Source organism: Gorilla gorilla, chromosome 18 (assembly GCF_029281585.2).
Source record: "Gorilla gorilla gorilla isolate KB3781 chromosome 18, NHGRI_mGorGor1-v2.1_pri, whole genome shotgun sequence".
NCBI lineage: Eukaryota > Metazoa > Chordata > Mammalia > Primates > Hominidae > Gorilla > Gorilla gorilla.
This window is the reverse complement of record NC_073242.2, coordinates 116,302,188-116,318,896: the sequence shown is the minus strand read 5'-3', so window position 1 is coordinate 116,318,896 and position 16,709 is coordinate 116,302,188. Positions and strand designations below refer to the sequence as shown.

Sequence of the window (16,709 nt, the reverse complement as noted above, 5' to 3'; positions counted from 1 at the left end):
CCGTCTCTACTAAAAATACAAAAATTAGCTGGGCGTGGTGGCACGCACCTATAGTCTAGCTACTTTGGAGGCTGAGGCAGGAGAATAGCTTGAACCAGGGAGGCGGAGGCTGCAGTGAGCTGAGATTGCACCAATGCACTCCAGCCTGGCGATAGAGCAAGACTTGGTCTCAAAAAAAAATAAAATGAAAAAAAAAAGGTTAAAATGGCTAATTCTATTTTATATGTATTCTGCCACAATTTTAAAAATTGGTATTTTTTACAAAATAATGTCCTGCATCCGGCGGGATGGTGCCCCAGCTCTTCAGAGTGTTAGCGTTCACTGGCCTGTCGCGGAGTGTTGGGATGACCATTTCAACTGGGCGGCTGCTTCCGGTGAGGGCAACGGTGAGGCCAGTGGCGTCCTCACCACTGAGGCATGAGCCCTAACCCTTTACTCTCTGGCTGTGAAGTAAGTGAGCTTCTTGATTAGAGCGATGTGTGGGACGCCCAGACAGCAAATGAGGCATGCACGGTGCTGTTGCAGGGAAGGCAACTCCATTTCCAGAATATGGGCCTATTCTTGGAGGACAAATCTCTGTCCCTCCGCTGGAGGAGGGGGTCTAATGTCACCCACCTGCCACTGAGTGGCTGCCTGGTGCTCGCTCGTGAAGCTGCCACCTCAGGATACCTCAACAGCAGTGCCTGCAGGCAGCCCGGGGGAGCGAGCGGGAGCGGTAGGGAGGCAGTCTGTTGCGTGGCAAGAATGATGCCATCTTGGAGTAAAACTGCCATGATGACCAATGCTGGACTCCTGCACACCAAGCTTTTCTGCAGGAAAGTCTTTAAACAATGCCTTTGGCATTCATAACCGCTCCCAAAGATGCTTATCCAACCTCCCCAGTGGTAACGAGCTTTGGCAAGAAAGTCTGAGGCGTGATCAGCTGCCCATGTCTTTACCTCAAACGCCTGCTGTATAAAGGTGACTTTCTGGAAGGCAGGTATGGGGAGCCACTATCTGTTCATAAGTCCCTATTTCTGTTCCTAAGTTCCTGTTATTTCTTTCTGGTCAGGTGCAGTGGCTCACACCTGTACTCTCAACACTTTGAGAGGCCCAGGTGGGAGGATCGCTTACAGCAAGGAGCTCAAGACCAGCCTGAGCAACATAGCCAGTGGTTGTCTGCACACAAAAATTTTAGATTAGCTGGGTCTGGTGGCACATGCCTGTAGTCCCAGCTACTCAGCTACCTGAGGCGGGAGGATCGCCTGAGCCCAGGAGGTCGAGGCTGCAGTTAGCTATGATTGCACCACTGCATTCCAGCCTGGTGGACAGATGGAGATCCTGTATCTTAAAAAAAAATTTATGTTTATTATTTCTGAGAAACTGAATTTGTCAGCCTCTTTCTTCGGCCTCTGGGCTCCCTCAGCCTTTGTGGATGGGTCTGCACAGACGTGTTCACGCGGAATAGAAACCCATGTGGCCCGGGCCATGCCATGCCTCCGTCCCTGTGCGAGGGTTCCTTCTCCACGGCCCCAGCTCATGTCCCCTGCTCTCGTTCTGAGCCCTGCCCATGCTCTCCTGCCGCTTTGCCTGTCTCTCCACCCAGGGATTTTAATCCGTTACAGCGCAGATTCTTCACTGCAGCCCAAACTCACTTTCCTGCCCTTCTGGAAGGAGGCGGGGCTCAGGAAAACTTTTCTACTCCCAAGAGCTCCCGCTGGGGTTGTTTTCTTTTGAGGTTCAAAAGCATGGACCGGGCCTCTGGGATTTCGGGCTCTCTACACTTTCCCCACGAGATTCTGGATCTTGCCTGTACTTTCTTTGCCTGTCGTGGTCAGTCCCCTTCCACTCCCGGCAGTTTCTTTGCAGTGTGGATCGCTGCCCGGGGACGGTAGCCTGGGAGAGTGGGTATAGAGAGCGCTCCAGCCCCTTCGGGACCCACTGAGAAGCCCCACAATCGCCTGCTTCTGCACGGGGCGGCCTCTCAGCGTCACAGGAGGGTCGCTGTGCTTCCCAGTGAGTGCCCCGCTGCTGTGTCCCAGGTCCACCCGCCGTCCCTTTGCTTCCCTCCGCGTCCTGCTGCACCAAAGCAGATGCTGTGTCGGGCTGTGGCGCAGGTGACTTGTCCCCACCCATTTGTATTCCGCAGATCGTGAGGGGTTCGTGGGACTATCTCCTCACCTAGTATTGTCCATTGGGTTTATGGTTTTGCTATCTAGTTACTCTGTCTTTACATGGGGATTCAGGGAAATTCAAACACTCTGCCACCATCTTCCCGGAACCCCCTCCTCTTTGCTTTTTAAACCAAATTGCCCACCATTATTTTTACTGCTGCATTCAGCCAGTGCTTGAGTGGCTTTGCGTTCATGGTTTTCAGTTCCTTTGCCTACCGTTTCTCCTGGCATCTCACTCCTCTTTGAGCAGTTTTCTTCTTCCTGAGCCACATCTTTCAGCACTCTTCTCAGCAAGGGCTTGGTACTGGTAGACACTCTCATTTTTTCCCTCCTCTTGGTTAAAAGCTTAGCTGGTACTATTAATCTAGAGGAAACCACTGCTCCCTTATCTTCCAGCTTCTAAGATGTCTTTTAATGTGTCTGCTGCTGTCCTGCCCTATACAGGTAATGATTTTTTTATAAGCAGTTTTTTTTTTTTAAGAGACAGGGTCTTGCTATGTTGCCCAGGCTGGTCTCAAAACTGCTGCCCTCAGCTGGGTGCGGTGGCTCACACCTGTAATCCCAGCACTTTGAGAGGCCGAGGCAGGTGGATCACCTTAGGTCAGGAGTTCAAGACCAGCCTAGCCAACATGGCGAAACCCCACCTCTACTAAAAATACAAAAATTAGCCAGGTGTGGTGGTGTGCGCCTGTAATCCCAGCTACTCAGGTGGCTGAAGCAGGAGAATTGCTTGAACCCAGGAGGTGGAGGCTGCGGTGAGCTGAGATCACACCACTGCACTCCAGCCTGGGCAGCAGTGAGACTCCATCTCAAAAAAAAAAAAAAAAAAAAAAACTGCTGGCCTCAAGCAATCCTCCCGCCTAAGCCTCACAAGTAGCTGGGACTGCAGGCTCAAGCCACCATGCCTGGCTGTGAATTTTTAAATTCTGGAGAGTAGAAAACTGCCAGCTGGGAGGAAGATGAGCAGAGAAGGAAGAAGAGTGACAAAGAGGGACATAGTGTATCTTAAATTCCAAGGAGCTTCAAGGTTAGGCTGGGGGGCGAGGTCTCTGTGATGGCCCCACGTGGAGATGCAGGCCCTGGACGGGTGGGGAGCCTCATCTCTGAGGCATCTTCCCTTGAGGCCCTGGCCTGGGGAGACGGGGCCCTCTCCACCCTCCAGTGAGCTAAGTTGGGCTTGTCCCAAGGGCTCATCTTGCTCAAAGTCCTCCTGCCTCGTTAAGGAGCCTCAATATTTTCCCTGAGCACCCTGGGAGGGGCAGTCTAGGGGTGAAATGAGACCCCGCACACACACACTCAGGAAGAGCTCAGTCCTCCTCTCCTTGTGGGCTGCAGTCCATGTGCCCTGGCATCTGGGCACCCCTGCCACACCCCCAGCCTGCCTCCTCCCACAGTGCTTCTGCCTGGTGGCCGTCTTGCTGTCCTTTGAACACACCAAGCCCTGTTCTGCCTCCAGCGTCATGCCTGCTGTGCATGCTTGGTGCTGTGTCCACCTGCCAGCCCGACCTCCCCTCAGGTTTCAGCGTGAGTGGCTCGTCTCATCTTCAAGTCTCAGCCGAAATGTCACCTCTTCAGTGACATCTGCCCAACCAACCCCCACCCATAACCTTTTCTCCCTGTGCCCCCTCCCTCCACCCTGCTGGATCCTCTACTTCTCTGTGTATTTGTTTTACTTGTTGTCTGCCTCCCTGTGAGCCTGGGAAAGTGAGCACCTGGGGTCAGGTCAGCATCACGTCCCCATGGCATGCAGGTGACCAATGAAGGATCATGGGCTGAATCCAGCCATGAACCCCTGCAGCCTCCCAAATTCCCACTAAAATGGCAGTAAAAAGGGATTTTTATTTTTTTAAACGTGAGGACAAAATCAGGATGGACAGCCACATTTTGGAATCTGAATCCAATGGACAAATGGCAGTTCTCTTAGCAAGGTCAAGAGCACAGCTTCCTAAGCAGTAGGAGGGAAAGGCCAGGAAGAGCCTGACTTCTCGAGGACTCACTCAAGGCTAAAAGTAGAGGGCTTGTACAGCAGGCTCGATTCCACAGACACCTCTGCCTTCATCCTAGGGTGACAGCTCCTTCCTCTCGGCCTCTCCTGAGGGAGATGCAGGCGATGATGAGCCTGGCCTGCTGCCTAGCCCAGGGCAGGCGGCTCCACCAGAGCCAGGCAAAGGGTCAGGGACCAGTGGGGCCGGGGTCAACTACTTCAGCTTCCCCTACCACCCCCAGGAGCCCACCCTCGGGCAAGGAACTGAAAATGGCATCCCCCAGAGGGCAGTGTGGGCTTTTGTAGTAAAACCACCAAGGGGTTCACACGAGTCCTCACGGCAAGACTCCACAAGGCCCTGTAGCCCCCTGCATCCCACTCTCCCGGGGGGCTCAGCTAGTCCTTCAACAAGGGATCAAGGGCGTTTCTACAGCACTGGAAGGTGCTCGACTGGGGTGTATTTGACCTGCTCTTGATTTTGAACTGAGCCCAAACCTTCCAGCCAGCCAAGGTCTTTGTCCCATGTATTTCCTCTGGGCAAGATCTAAGGGTCCCCTTTCCCTTCCTGGCTACAGCTGTGCTTCTCCGGGGCCATTCTCTCCCCTTGCCTCATTCCTATCTCCCAGTGCTGGCAGGAAAGCCCCCTCTGCCAACCATCTCTGCTACTCTCAGCACACAGGCTGCAGATTTGTTCTCTTCTCCAGACAGGGTCTCCAGTTTGGGAACTGGTGCTTGGGTGGGACAGGTAACAGCATGAGTCCTGGAGAGAGCTTGCCAGGGGCCAGGATGATGCTCGTAAGACCACCGCTTTGACACTGGCCTTGTGACTACTTTTTAGATCAAAGAGTTGTGAGTAGCCAGGGAGCTGAGCAGGCCACAAGCAGTCCAAGGGAGACGGGGCCAGCACCCACACCTCAGTCAGACCTCAGAGTGGGGCTGTCCTCCCTGAGCTGGTGGCCGCCCACCCTAGCCAACATGAAAACTGCAGGGAGGGAGGGACAGCCCCAGAAGAAAAGTGGTTCATAGGTCGGGCACACTGGCTCACACCTGTTACCCCAGCACTTTGGGAGGCCAAGGCGGGCAGATCACCTGAGGTCAGGAGTTCAAGACCAGCCTGGACAACATGGTGATACCCCGTCTCTACTAAAAAATACAAAAATTAGCTGGTCGTGGTGGTGGGCACCTGTAATCCCAGCTCCTTGGGAGGCTGAGGCAGGAGAATCCCTTGAACCCGAGAAGCGGAGGTGGCAGTGACCCAAGATTGTGCGGTTGCACTCCAGCCTGGGTGACAAGAGCAAGACTCCGTCTCCCAAAACAAAAAAAAAAGGGTTGTGGTAACTCCTGCCGGTGTGCCTACGATAATGGGATTTTACTTATATAAAGATCTCTTGCCAAAAACCTCAAATTTCCTACATCAAGGAATTCTACATTTTCAGTTTTTATATAATGCCCCCTTATACAATTTAAGATACTAGATTTTTGCCATTTCATTTGCACCCAAAATATATTTACTCCAGACCCTTGGGAGAAACCTATTGTTTTAATTAGCTTTCATTTAGGTATCATTAAAGAACTGATCACAAAGGGTTTCAGGTAAACTGGTCATTTATTAGCAGTGGTACAACTGTTTGGCATAACAGGTTTCCAGTAAATAGGCATGGAGTTGCATGGCGGTGACAGAGCCAGGAGCAGGTGCAGGCGCAGGCCAGCATCTCTCACTTCTTCCACTCGTTCTTTTCGTAGTCCCACTTGGAGGCTAAGCCCTGGATGGGGTTCACCTTCATGTCCAGCATCCTCTTGGTCTGCTTGGCCACCCACTCTTTGTCAAAGCTTTGCGGGAGGGGGCCGTACACTACGGTGTGAGACAGGTTATGGGGCAAGACTATCTCAACAGGTTGTTTCTAGGCCAATCCCTCACACAGGTTAAATCCTCCCGACACACCAGCCGCCAGGTCAGCAGAGCCACCTGCCACTCAACACCCGCTCAAACACACGGTTTCTGACCACTGACAACACTGACATTTTAAAATGAGCCCTTTGTTTGTAAAAAGTTAGCAACAAAATAAGCTAAAAGCAGAAGGTCCTCTCTAAAGGCTATGGATAACAGGATCTGACAAACAGAGCCCAAGGTGACCTGGAAGATCAAATAGATTCGGGTCTGTTATTAACCCACATCCACATTCAAACCAAAAGTACGAGAATATACCTATTCAGAATGCAAAAATGCCTGTTCTGCCTGGACAGAAAGAACCTCGGGGAAGAGTCATTACCACAAGCGAGCAACCCGGCAATGCCCACACACAAACTATCAGGTCGGGACCCCCAGATAGATGCTGGCTGTTGAGATGCAGTCCTCACAACAGTCGAGACAGTCATTAAATGAATGAGTCCCCTTCTCCTTGCTTGAACCTTCACGAAGTCATCTTTTGCTAAGTGACTGGTGAGCACATAAATTGCTACTGAAAACGTGGTGTGCTGTACAAAGTAGTTAAGGTATTTCACCACCCAACAAGCATGGCTATGAATAATCAGATGCTGGCTTATAAACTAACCTCCCACGACTTCAGTTCTCCAGGTCACCAAGGCCTGGAAACAATCCTGAGATGAACTCTGGAATGCAGTCCCTATCTCATGGCCTCAAGGTGTGGAGGTCCCCCACAGCCCACCAATGGGCACTGCAGGCTGGAGCCCCAGTCCAGGCGCCCATGCCTTCCTCCCTCTCTACTCACCATAGTGCTTCTGCCACATGATAACGAGCGCGGTGAAACCGATGAAGAACATGGCACCGCCCACAACCGTCTTCCACTCGTTCGAGCCCCTGTTCATCTCAGCAAAGCTCTCCTTGAACTTAATGCGATACACTGGGGGCAGAGAGGACAGCCATTTACAGGCACAAAGGTCAGCAGCTCCCTCCTCTGCAACATTCAACCACTTCTCCCCAAAACCACACTTGTGAAGGAGGAAACACAGAGCTGAAGGATACACCAACCCAGGCCACATCATGTTCATGCACGTACGTGCACACACGTGCCCACGCAGGCATGTGACAGGGCAAGGAAGGAAGAAAATGCATACAGTTCGCTTCAGGTGCAAATTAAAACTGCGAAATTATTTCTTACTTGAATTACAGTATTAGGGTCTATTTAATCTTGTTATTTTTCTGCCCCTTTCATACCAAACACTATGCATTTTGCTGAGTTTCTTTCAATAATTTACAGTTAACAATGTCTTACCCAGCAGATATGCTGAGAGGCTACCTTCACTCAGCACAGAGAAGGGGGCCTAGCAAAAGATCCTGTCAGCTGGCAGAGCTAAGTGACTGGTGAGCACATAAACTGGGGCCCTGGGACAGTGACCCCGAAACCCAGCAGAGCAACCCTCCTGTGCAAGACTGCTCTCTAGACAGTAGGCCCAGAAGTGAGCAGAGGCTCTGTCACACAAACACTTCCGAGAGCTGCTGGGCGCGCCTGTGGGTCCCTTCAATACCCACACTCGACTTTCTCATCCATGGAGAGGCTGCTCCAGGAGGCCTTCTCCTTCTCCTTCAAGGCCTTCTGGCTGGCAGACAGGTGCTTGACATGGGCCACCTCGGGCAAGGGGTAGTCACGCCGATCCATATAAGCTGGGAGCGAAAAGTCTTCGCTCTTCACAACACTTTCTGAAAAACACATTGAATAAATCTTTGAAAATCCATGTAGGTTGAGAGTCACCCCAAGGTGATACTTCTGAAAACCGAAACACAGACATGTGCACGCCTTGAAACCCTGGATCATCTCAGGGGGTCACAGCCACTGTTTAAACAGTTGCAGGAGTGTGGTGGAGGGGGAACAGAAGCACTTCTCATCACAGCCAACAAAAACCCACCAGGGGCAACTGCTAATGAACCCTGGAGCCAAGGTGCCCAGAGGCAGCACTTCCTACATTAACAGTTACCTGCAGGACTGGGCGCGGTGGCTCACACCTGTAATCCCAGCACTTTGGGAGGCCCAGGCAGGCGGATCACAAGGTCAGGAGATCGAGACCATCCTGGCTAATATGGTGAAACCCCGTCTCTACTAAAAATACAAAAAATTAGCCGGGCGTGGTGGCACGTGCCTATAGTCCCAGCTACTCGGAAGGCTGAGGCAGGAGAATCGCTTGAACGCAGGAGGCGGAGGTTGCAGTGAGCTGAGATCGCACCGCTGCACTCCAGCCTGGTGACAGAGCGAGACTTCGTCTCAAAATAAAAAAATAAAAATAAAAAAACCAGTTACCTGCAGACGTGGGCCAAGGCCCTCAGGCTCCCTGAACAGGTGACTGGACAAAATGAAAGCCTATCTGCAAGGGACTCAAACTAATGAGGAAGAACAAAAACAATAAAAAACTCAAAGCGTTTCAAGTTCAGAAACAAAGACACGTGAGAAGATAACCACGACAGCACTGTTCCAGGGAACCTGTGTCCAACCAGGACTGAGTGAGAAATCGTGCTAGCTCTTAGAAACGAGGATCATGGAGCCATTCATTCAGAGCACATTTACCAAGCACCCTCTACAGGCAAGGCAGGGTTCTAGAGATCTGGGATCATCAGTGAACAAATCAAACATTCCTGCCTAGCGGCACACTTCTAGAAGTGGAAAACAAACAATAAACATAACAAATGTGCAAATCACATGTTTGGAAAAAGTACTCTGGAGAAAGAGTAGAGCAGGGGGGCATCAGGAATGTGTGGATGGCACGAAACAAGGGGCAACGTCCACAGGACGATGCCGAACTAGGAGCCCAAATGCAGAGGAAGCGTGCACTCAGGAGTCACAGAGCACGGGCAGTATCGTGCGCTTCTCCTTTCTGGAAATCATGTGCACATACTCACATACGCGTTAACGAAACACACAAAACAGACAAGGCAAGCCACAAACTGTTATACAGGTAGGAAGGAGGAAGATCTGAGTGAGGATTTCTGCTCTATCTGCTTCTGTTATTTTAGTGCCTTCAAAGCAGCAGGTATCACATGGAAAAAAGTTCAGAAATCAGAAAGGTAAGGAATAGCTTGGTTGTACTGAGAGTCTTCCCACTGTTAGAAGCTGTTTCTCCAATTCTGTCCTACGTCTGCAAGAACTCTGTATTACACACTGGTCTGGAGATACAATGCCCGCAACAATGCTTCAACTCCATTAGCTCAGTCCCAGTGACTAAAATCTCCCAAATCATGTGAACAGTAAATCAACATTCAGCTTTAAGCAAGTCGTATATAGACTTCTCTAGATGTTTATCTTAGCCGTGCAAATGACTGGCGTACTTACAAACTTATACTTGACACCTCATCCCAAAACTGAGCTGGGATTTGAGGGACATGAGATGGAAATGGCCTGAATTACTTTCTAATTTTAAAACCCTAATTCTATGAAAATGATGAGTGAACTATAAAGAACACTTGTATACTGAATATTTTTATCAAGTTCAGCACCCCCCAGAAGTTTCTAAAGTTTAAAACACTCAGCTTACACATGAGAGTTATTAAAAATAAATGTAAATATGGGTGATGAGAATGTTCTAGAACTGACTGTGGTGCTAATGACAAAACTCAATGAATATACTAAAAACCACTGGAGCATACACTTTAAATGGGTGACTGTTATATGAATTACATCTTGTAAAGCTGTTGTAAATGCCATGACAGGGAGACTGGGGGGAAAAAGCTATTATAACGATGTAAACCCTCAAAACCTTGGCGCATGCAAACCTCAAAAATGCATCTTCCAGAATAAGAATGGCCAAGTCATGGTTTCAGGGGTTCTTCAGAGCTTCAGGCCTGGTCCCCCAGCAATTAAGGGAAAAGCAATGGTTAATATACCAAACATTTCTTTTAGAGAGAGAGAAAAACAAAGACTCCAGATTGTAAGGAATGTTTGTCACCGCTTCAACATGGACGGATTTCTGTTGAGCCTCTGCTGGGGAGATCTGGTGTATCTGGGCACCCCTCACTCAGGTGCATCACTACACAAATATCCCAACTGACTTCAGTGACGGCTGATGGTATTCCAGACTGCTTTAATATCTTATGTTGAGAACAGATTCATGTATTATTCATGTATGACTTACGTAAGTTAAAACTTAACAGAGAAGACTTGTCTAAGAGCCTGCAGTTCGTCTTCATCTGCCTCCTATGTGCTGGAGATACGGCAATGAGTAAGACAGGCAGGCTCCCTGGACTCAAAAGGCTTACACTCTAAGAGGCTGAGACAGCAATACTCAAATAGACATGCATTCATGAGGCATCTAGTGTTATAAGGAAAAGCACAGCAAGGTGAGGTGACAGGGAGCTTCCTGAGAAAGGATGGTCAGGAGAGGCCGTTCTAAAAGCACATTTGTATCGAGGGTGAATGATTAGACAGGAGTGACCATCCACAACTCGGGGCTCTACGGGAGGAATGGAGTAAGGCCAGGGGGCTGGGGCAGTGAGCAAGTGGGGAGGGGTGGTTCTGATGGTAGTTTTTGGGTTTTGAGTACAACAGTCAGTAATAAGATCGGAAAGGCAGGCAAGACCAGCTCTAACCAGGCAGGGTGTAGACTCTACTAAGGCAATGAAAAGACCATGGAGAGTTTCCTCCAGAAGCCTTCCCTGAAACCCACATCAGGCTAAATGCTTCTACCCAGGAGCCATCTCTTAACAAAACACTGTCTTCACCCATCTGTCCCTCTTCAGATTGCAAACAGCCTCCTGGAAAGAGTGTGTATTTCATATTCTTTTTCTTCTCGGTGCCTGACAGTGTCTGGTACAAAGTAGATAGACGCCAGATACATCCAAAAGTAAATGTGCTGTATGCCAGACACAGAACTAAGCTCTGTCCATATACTTCAGGTAAGCAGAGATTCCTGAGCTTCAGTAGCTAGTCCTTGATAGAAATGAGATGAAAACCCAGCTCAGGCTAGGAAGTCCAGGCTCTTTCGTTACCATTGCCTCTATAATGTAAACAGAGGTGATGCAAATGGTTGGGAGTTGTGGGGGCAAGGTGGGGAGGGAGGTCATTAAGGTCAGTCACTTACGGTGCAGAAGATCTTTTGAAAGGGGTAGATCTGGAAGCTTAAAAAAGTGGAACGGAAGGGAAGGGTAAGGGGGTAAGTATCAGTATAACCAAAGATCCAGAAGAGATTCAATTTGACTTATAAACACTTCTTAATCTAGAACCAAGCCCTGTGAGAACATTTATATCTCCCCTAAAGACCCTCAAGAGCCGAATTAAGGTCTTTAAAACTCCAGCACAGGGCCTTATACACAGCAGGAGCAAAATGAAATTAGTTCAGCCTATTTAAAAGTAAGAAAAGTCACACTTACCATGAGCTCGTACACACACAGAGGTGGAAATGGCTCGCTTGCCAACTAGGCTAAATACCCTGGTAGCCAACATTCTGAAAGATAAAAATGTACACCTTCTCTATGAATAAGGACAAACAGCAAGGAATGAGTCTTCTTTTTGCCCCAGAGCATTTTGGAATTTTTTTGTTTGCTTCTCCCCAACGCAAATGATCCATTCTTTATCACTGTCTCTGAATTCACAAAATGACCTAGGATGAGGTTTTTCTTAGTAACTGGCATGCTTTTAAGGAGCTTCATTATAAATCAACTGCCATAATATATACGCGCTTCAGGTAATTAACACAACATTGGTCTTTTTAAAAAACAAGGAGAGGCCGGGCGCGGTGGCTCACGCCGGTAATTCCAGCACTTTGGGAGGCCGAGGCGGACAGATCACCTGAGGTCAGGGGTTCAAGACCAGCCTGGCCAACATGGTGAAATCCCGTCTCTACTAACAATACAAAAATCAGTCGGGCATGGTAGTGGGCGCCTGTAATCCCCGCTACTTGGGAGGCTGAGGTAGAAGAATCGCTTGAACCCGGGAGGTAGAGACTGCAGTGAGCCGAGACCGCACCACTGCACCCCAGCCTGGGCAACCAGAGCAAGACTCCTTCTCAAACAAAAAAAAGGCAAGAAGAAAAAATGTTAACAAGGTGACTCTGAAAAAGCTAGAGATCATTAAAGCACTGTGCTGCCGTGACAGGCTCCATTCTTCAGGGAGCGGTGGGGGGAGGTGACAGCTCACAGGGACCGTGGCACGCATCACATTCAACTGAGTATTTGTTTAAAACCTAATACCGCCTGTACATAGACTAGAAGGGGAAATTGGAGAAGGCTGCCAACACAGCTCCGGTCAATTTCCAATCCCTGAGGAGAGCGGAAAACCTATGAGACCCCCCCTCACCCGGGCCCTCCTCTATTCAGGCCCATCAACTTTACACGGCCCCCTTTAAATCGACCCTTCGGAGGACTGGTGAGAGTTCCTTGGGGCAGAATAAACAAGCATGACGTCAGGGCTGAACGCCCGCGTCTAGCTTCTCTCCTTGGGCCTAGCCCTTGCGTGAGCAAACAACTGACGCCTTCCAGGCTGGAAAGCCGAGCGCCGCCCGGGAGCCCCGCACAACCAGGGAGGGGTTGCAGAGACCTTTTGAAGGAGCAAGGGCGGAGGCTGCAGGCACAGAGCGCGGGCCCGCCTTCCCGCAGCCTGCGCCCTCGGCCAGCGGGCGCTCCAAGGTCAGTGCCCGAGGCCGGTCCGCAGCCGCTGCGAGACCGGGGAAGATGGACCGGGCACTTCGGGGCGGCCCCCCGAGCCTGGAGCCACTGAGCCCGGAGTCCCCACCGGCCGGCCTCAATATCACCTGGCTCCGAGGCCCATTCGGTGCTTCCTGCTGAAGCCGAGCGGCCAGGCTGCGGACGTGCAGACTTGATGGCTCCCGGCCCCCCGACCCGGCCCGGCCTGGCGGCGCCGCACCGGCCACCTCCTGTCTCACCTGCCGCCACTGCCCGCCGCGACCGCCCTCTACGCCCGGTGTCCCGCGACCGGAAGAGAGCAAGGCCGCGTCGCGGAGCACCACGGGATCGAGGAAGACTCCGCCCGCACCCGGCCGCACGGAGGTCACCGTGGAGCGGAAAAGGGTAGCGCTGCGAACGTCGTAAAATGCCGGGCCGGGCTGCTTTCCGGCAGGCGTTGGAGAGGCCGCTTTCCGGCGGCGCCGGGCGAGAAGCGCGACTGGAGTCTGGGGCTGCGGCTTCCCAGAGGCTCGAGTCGCTTTTCCAGGAGCCGAGGCCCAAACGGGGCCGGGCCTGAGGGGTCCTCCGCCAGCCCGCGGCCGCGCCATCAATCGCCGCCGCCTCGTCCCGCTTCTCGGCTGAGGCGCCGCGCGGCCAGGCAGCGGGTCCAGGCCTCAGCCGCGCGCCCAGGGGCCTCCGGGGCCCTCCCGGGTCAGCATGCCCGGGGTGAAGCTGACCACCCAGGCCTACTGCAAGATGGTGCTGCACGGCGCCAAGTACCCGCACTGCGCCGTCAACGGGCTCCTGGTGGCCGAGAAGCAGAAGCCGCGTAAGGAGCACCTCCCCCTGGGCGGCCCGGGCGCCCACCACACCCTCTTCGTGGACTGCATCCCCCTCTTCCACGGCACCCTGGCCCTAGCCCCCATGCTGGAGGTGGCCCTCACCCTGGTAAGCGCGGAAAGGGCCCCTTCCCCTTGCAGGCAGCCTGGCCTCCCCTCAGTCAGCAGAGAGGAAGCTGGCCCAGCGGTCGCCCTCCAACAGGCTCCTAGGACCCGCTCCCTAGGGTTGCCGTGGCCAGGAATGGAGTGATCCACGATGGCGCTTGGGTCTTGGCGCTGAATAAATAGCGTCCCGTAGTAGCAGCGACTTTAACCGTCGTGGATGCTTTCAGAGGCACTTTAAGGCGACGAGTTATACGTTAGTTTCCTGAAATCAGTAGCCTTTGTAGAAACAAGTCATCGTTCACTTGGTGGGGATTCGACAGAGTTTCCCTTGAGGATTTCGAGTTGCAGGAAGTGTTCACGTTGTTGGGACATTAATCGCTAGCATTTGGTTCTTCGCACCTTCACAGAGCCGATTCCTTATCTGGCAAAGTGTAAATGCTTCTTTGGCTGTCGGTACTCGGGCACCCCGGAGCTCAGACACTTGTAGAAAGGTAGTTGCATGGTCAGATCTGTGTGATGCATCTTAGGCCTGGCTCCCCTTGACTGAATGTGCCTGAGCTTTGTGTAAAGAGAATTTGTTCCCGTTAGTGGTTAACAACTTAATCTAGAATGCTTCCATGGCTTTTAAAAGCTAAAGAATTTCTGTGGGGCCGGGCGCGGTGGCTGACCCCTGTAATCCTAGCACTTTGGGAGGCCGAGGCAGGCGGATCACCTGAGGTCAGAAGTTTGAGACCAGCCTGACCAACATGGTGAAACCCCTTCTCTACTAAAAATACAAAACTTAGCCGGGCGTGGTGGCGGGCGCCTGTAATCCCACCCACTCGGGAGGCTGAGGCAAGAGAATCGCTTGAACCCGGGAGGCAGAGGTTGCAGTGAGCCGAGATCACGCCACTGCACTCCAGCCTGGGTGACAGAGCAAGACTCCGTCTCAAAAAAAAAAACAAAAAAAAACGAATTTCTGTGAAATTAAACAGCAGGAGCAGACAATCTGTCCAACACGCTTTTATGTTTTTGTTTGCAATGGCAGCTTTATTGAAGTACAGTGGGAAAAAAGATGTAGCATGCAGGTAGACTAGTTGGTAATTGAATTTTAGGCAGTAGCTTTTCAGTTACGGTGATCAATGAAGAGAAAAATACCATCTATAAATTCCATCGAGTTGTTAAAACCTGAAGGAAAAGTAAACTGTAGCTTCAGACCTGCATACCTGAGCTGAGATGCTGTTTGTTTTTCATTTAAGAATAAACTGTGATGCTAAAAAATAGTAGCTAATTGATGTAAGAAGTAGCTAAGCTTGAGAAGGTGTAAGTAGAATTTCTTTATCTGTGTCCCTCCTCCACCAAGTAAAACGAAGCCATTTCATAATCTACCGTTTATAACTTACCTAATTATGACACCCAAGTCAGTTCTGGGCAAGCAAGAAGTATCTCTGGGCAAAGAGTCCTGGCGTAAGGTTATTGGGCACATCTTTGAGTGCCTGTTAAAGTTAAACTTCATATCATTTCCGGGTAGGATTCAGATGATTATAATACTTAGATGATATTTATAAAACTAAGTATTTTAGCTCTTGAAGATATGTGCTGTCATTACTGAAACACCACTGGGGAGTGTGTGTGTGTGTTTTAATCCAGGTCTTTCCAACCATCTTTTTGTTTTTTTGAGATGGAGTTTCGCTCTTGTCACCCAGCCTGGAGTGCAATGGCACGATCTCGGCTCACTGCAACTTCCACCTCCCAGGTTCAGGTGATTCTTCTGCTTCAGCCTCCCAGGTAGCTGGGATTACAGGCGCCCACCACCACACCCAGCTAATTTTTGTATTTTTAGTAGAGATGGGGTTTCACTGTGTTGACCAGGCTGATCTTGAACTCCTTACCTCAAGTAATACGGCCACCTCCGCATCCCAAAGTGCTGGGATTCCAGGCATGAGCCAGTGCGCTCAGCCTTTCCCACCATCTTAATTGTTCTGTTGTCAAGAGAATTATTGGATCTGTGAAATGCATTGACTTGCAGGGAGCTAGATTCATCAGTAGCATTTATGCAGGATTATTCACTTTTCTAATAAATGTTTTTGAGTATCTGCTTTGTGCCAGGCCCGTGCTGAGGAGGGATATGGCTGTGGTTGAAACACAGTACCTGCTTAGCACTTGAAGGTGCAGCAAGCCAGCAAGCATAGCACCTAAACCTCACAGGCGGAGCTTAGTAAAAAAGTGGCAAGGGATTCGAGAGAAGTCAGCCAGCCTAGGCTTGGGCAGTCAGGGCAGTCAGGTTGCCCAGAGAAAGGGACATGCAGGCAGCGGGCCAGCCTTTGACCCTCAGGAGGTGGGGGATGGAGGGACAACATTCAAGGGACCAGCATGTGCAAAGAGCAGGAGAAAATAGTGGGCGGGAGAGGAGAGTGAGTGGGGGAGTTTGGAGAGAGCAATAGGAGGGGCAGCGGGCAGAGAGAGTTGAGTGGTGGACAGATTGCTTTGTAGTGACCTTGTAGATCATGCAGAGGCATTTGGGCACCATCCTGAGGACAGAGGGAAGCCACTGGAGGAGAGTTGCGTGATCAGATCTGTGCCTTCAAGTGATGGCCCCAGCCTGCAGCAGAGAGGATGCTGGAGACAGGAGTACACCCAAGACTAGAGGCAGGGAGGTGGCAAAACTGAGTGCAGCATGGGTATGGAGAAGGGGACAGAAGAGAGAGCAGGTGGGAGAATCCACAGGTCTTGGTGACTAATTGTGCATGGACATAGGGGAAAAGGAAGTAAGGGTGATACCTAGGTTCCTGGCTTGTGCGCTGGGACGATGGTGCAGTGGTGCCGTTTGTTGAGGGAAGAGGCAGAGAAACAGGTCTGGAGGGGAGGTGATTACTTCTGCTTGGGGTATGTTAAGTTTGGGATGTTCAAATGAAGAAGTCCTAGGTTGAAAGGTGAAGAATGGGTCTGGGTACAGAGACCAGAGATGTAGATTGAGAACCAGTGTTGTGCCGGTGACTTCTGAAGCCATGAGAGCAGGTCTTAGCGCTTGGGGACTGCGTAGGGAAAAGCTCTCCAACCGCGTGTGTCCTCTGCTCTCACTGCCA

At 51.0% G+C, this 16,709-nt stretch overlaps 2 protein-coding genes across 3 annotated transcripts in view; one reads left to right on the top strand and one right to left on the bottom strand.

Annotated features, from left to right (window-relative positions):
- Positions 1–5,724: 5,724 nt before the first annotated feature.
- COX4I1 (cytochrome c oxidase subunit 4I1) lies at positions 5,725–13,104 on the bottom strand. Its single transcript, XM_004058096.5, has 5 exons — positions 12,961–13,104; positions 11,450–11,523; positions 7,628–7,795; positions 6,867–6,998; positions 5,725–5,989 (listed from the first exon to the last, which is right to left on the bottom strand). The coding sequence occupies exons 2-5, from the start codon at positions 11,520–11,522 to the stop codon at positions 5,853–5,855; spliced, it is 510 nt and encodes a 169-aa protein (XP_004058144.1). The 5' UTR covers position 11,523; positions 12,961–13,104; the 3' UTR covers positions 5,725–5,852.
- Positions 13,088–16,709, top strand: part of EMC8 (ER membrane protein complex subunit 8) — a 20,961-nt gene continuing 17,339 nt past the window's right edge. Inside the window, exon 1 of one of the 2 annotated variants that reach the window (XM_004058094.5) lies at positions 13,088–13,648. In XM_004058094.5, the coding sequence (XP_004058142.1) occupies positions 13,418–13,648 (231 nt within the window). In that variant the 5' untranslated portion in view covers positions 13,088–13,417. The remainder of the gene's footprint in view (positions 13,649–16,709) is intronic. The other variant, XM_004058095.3, reaches the window with a different exon arrangement.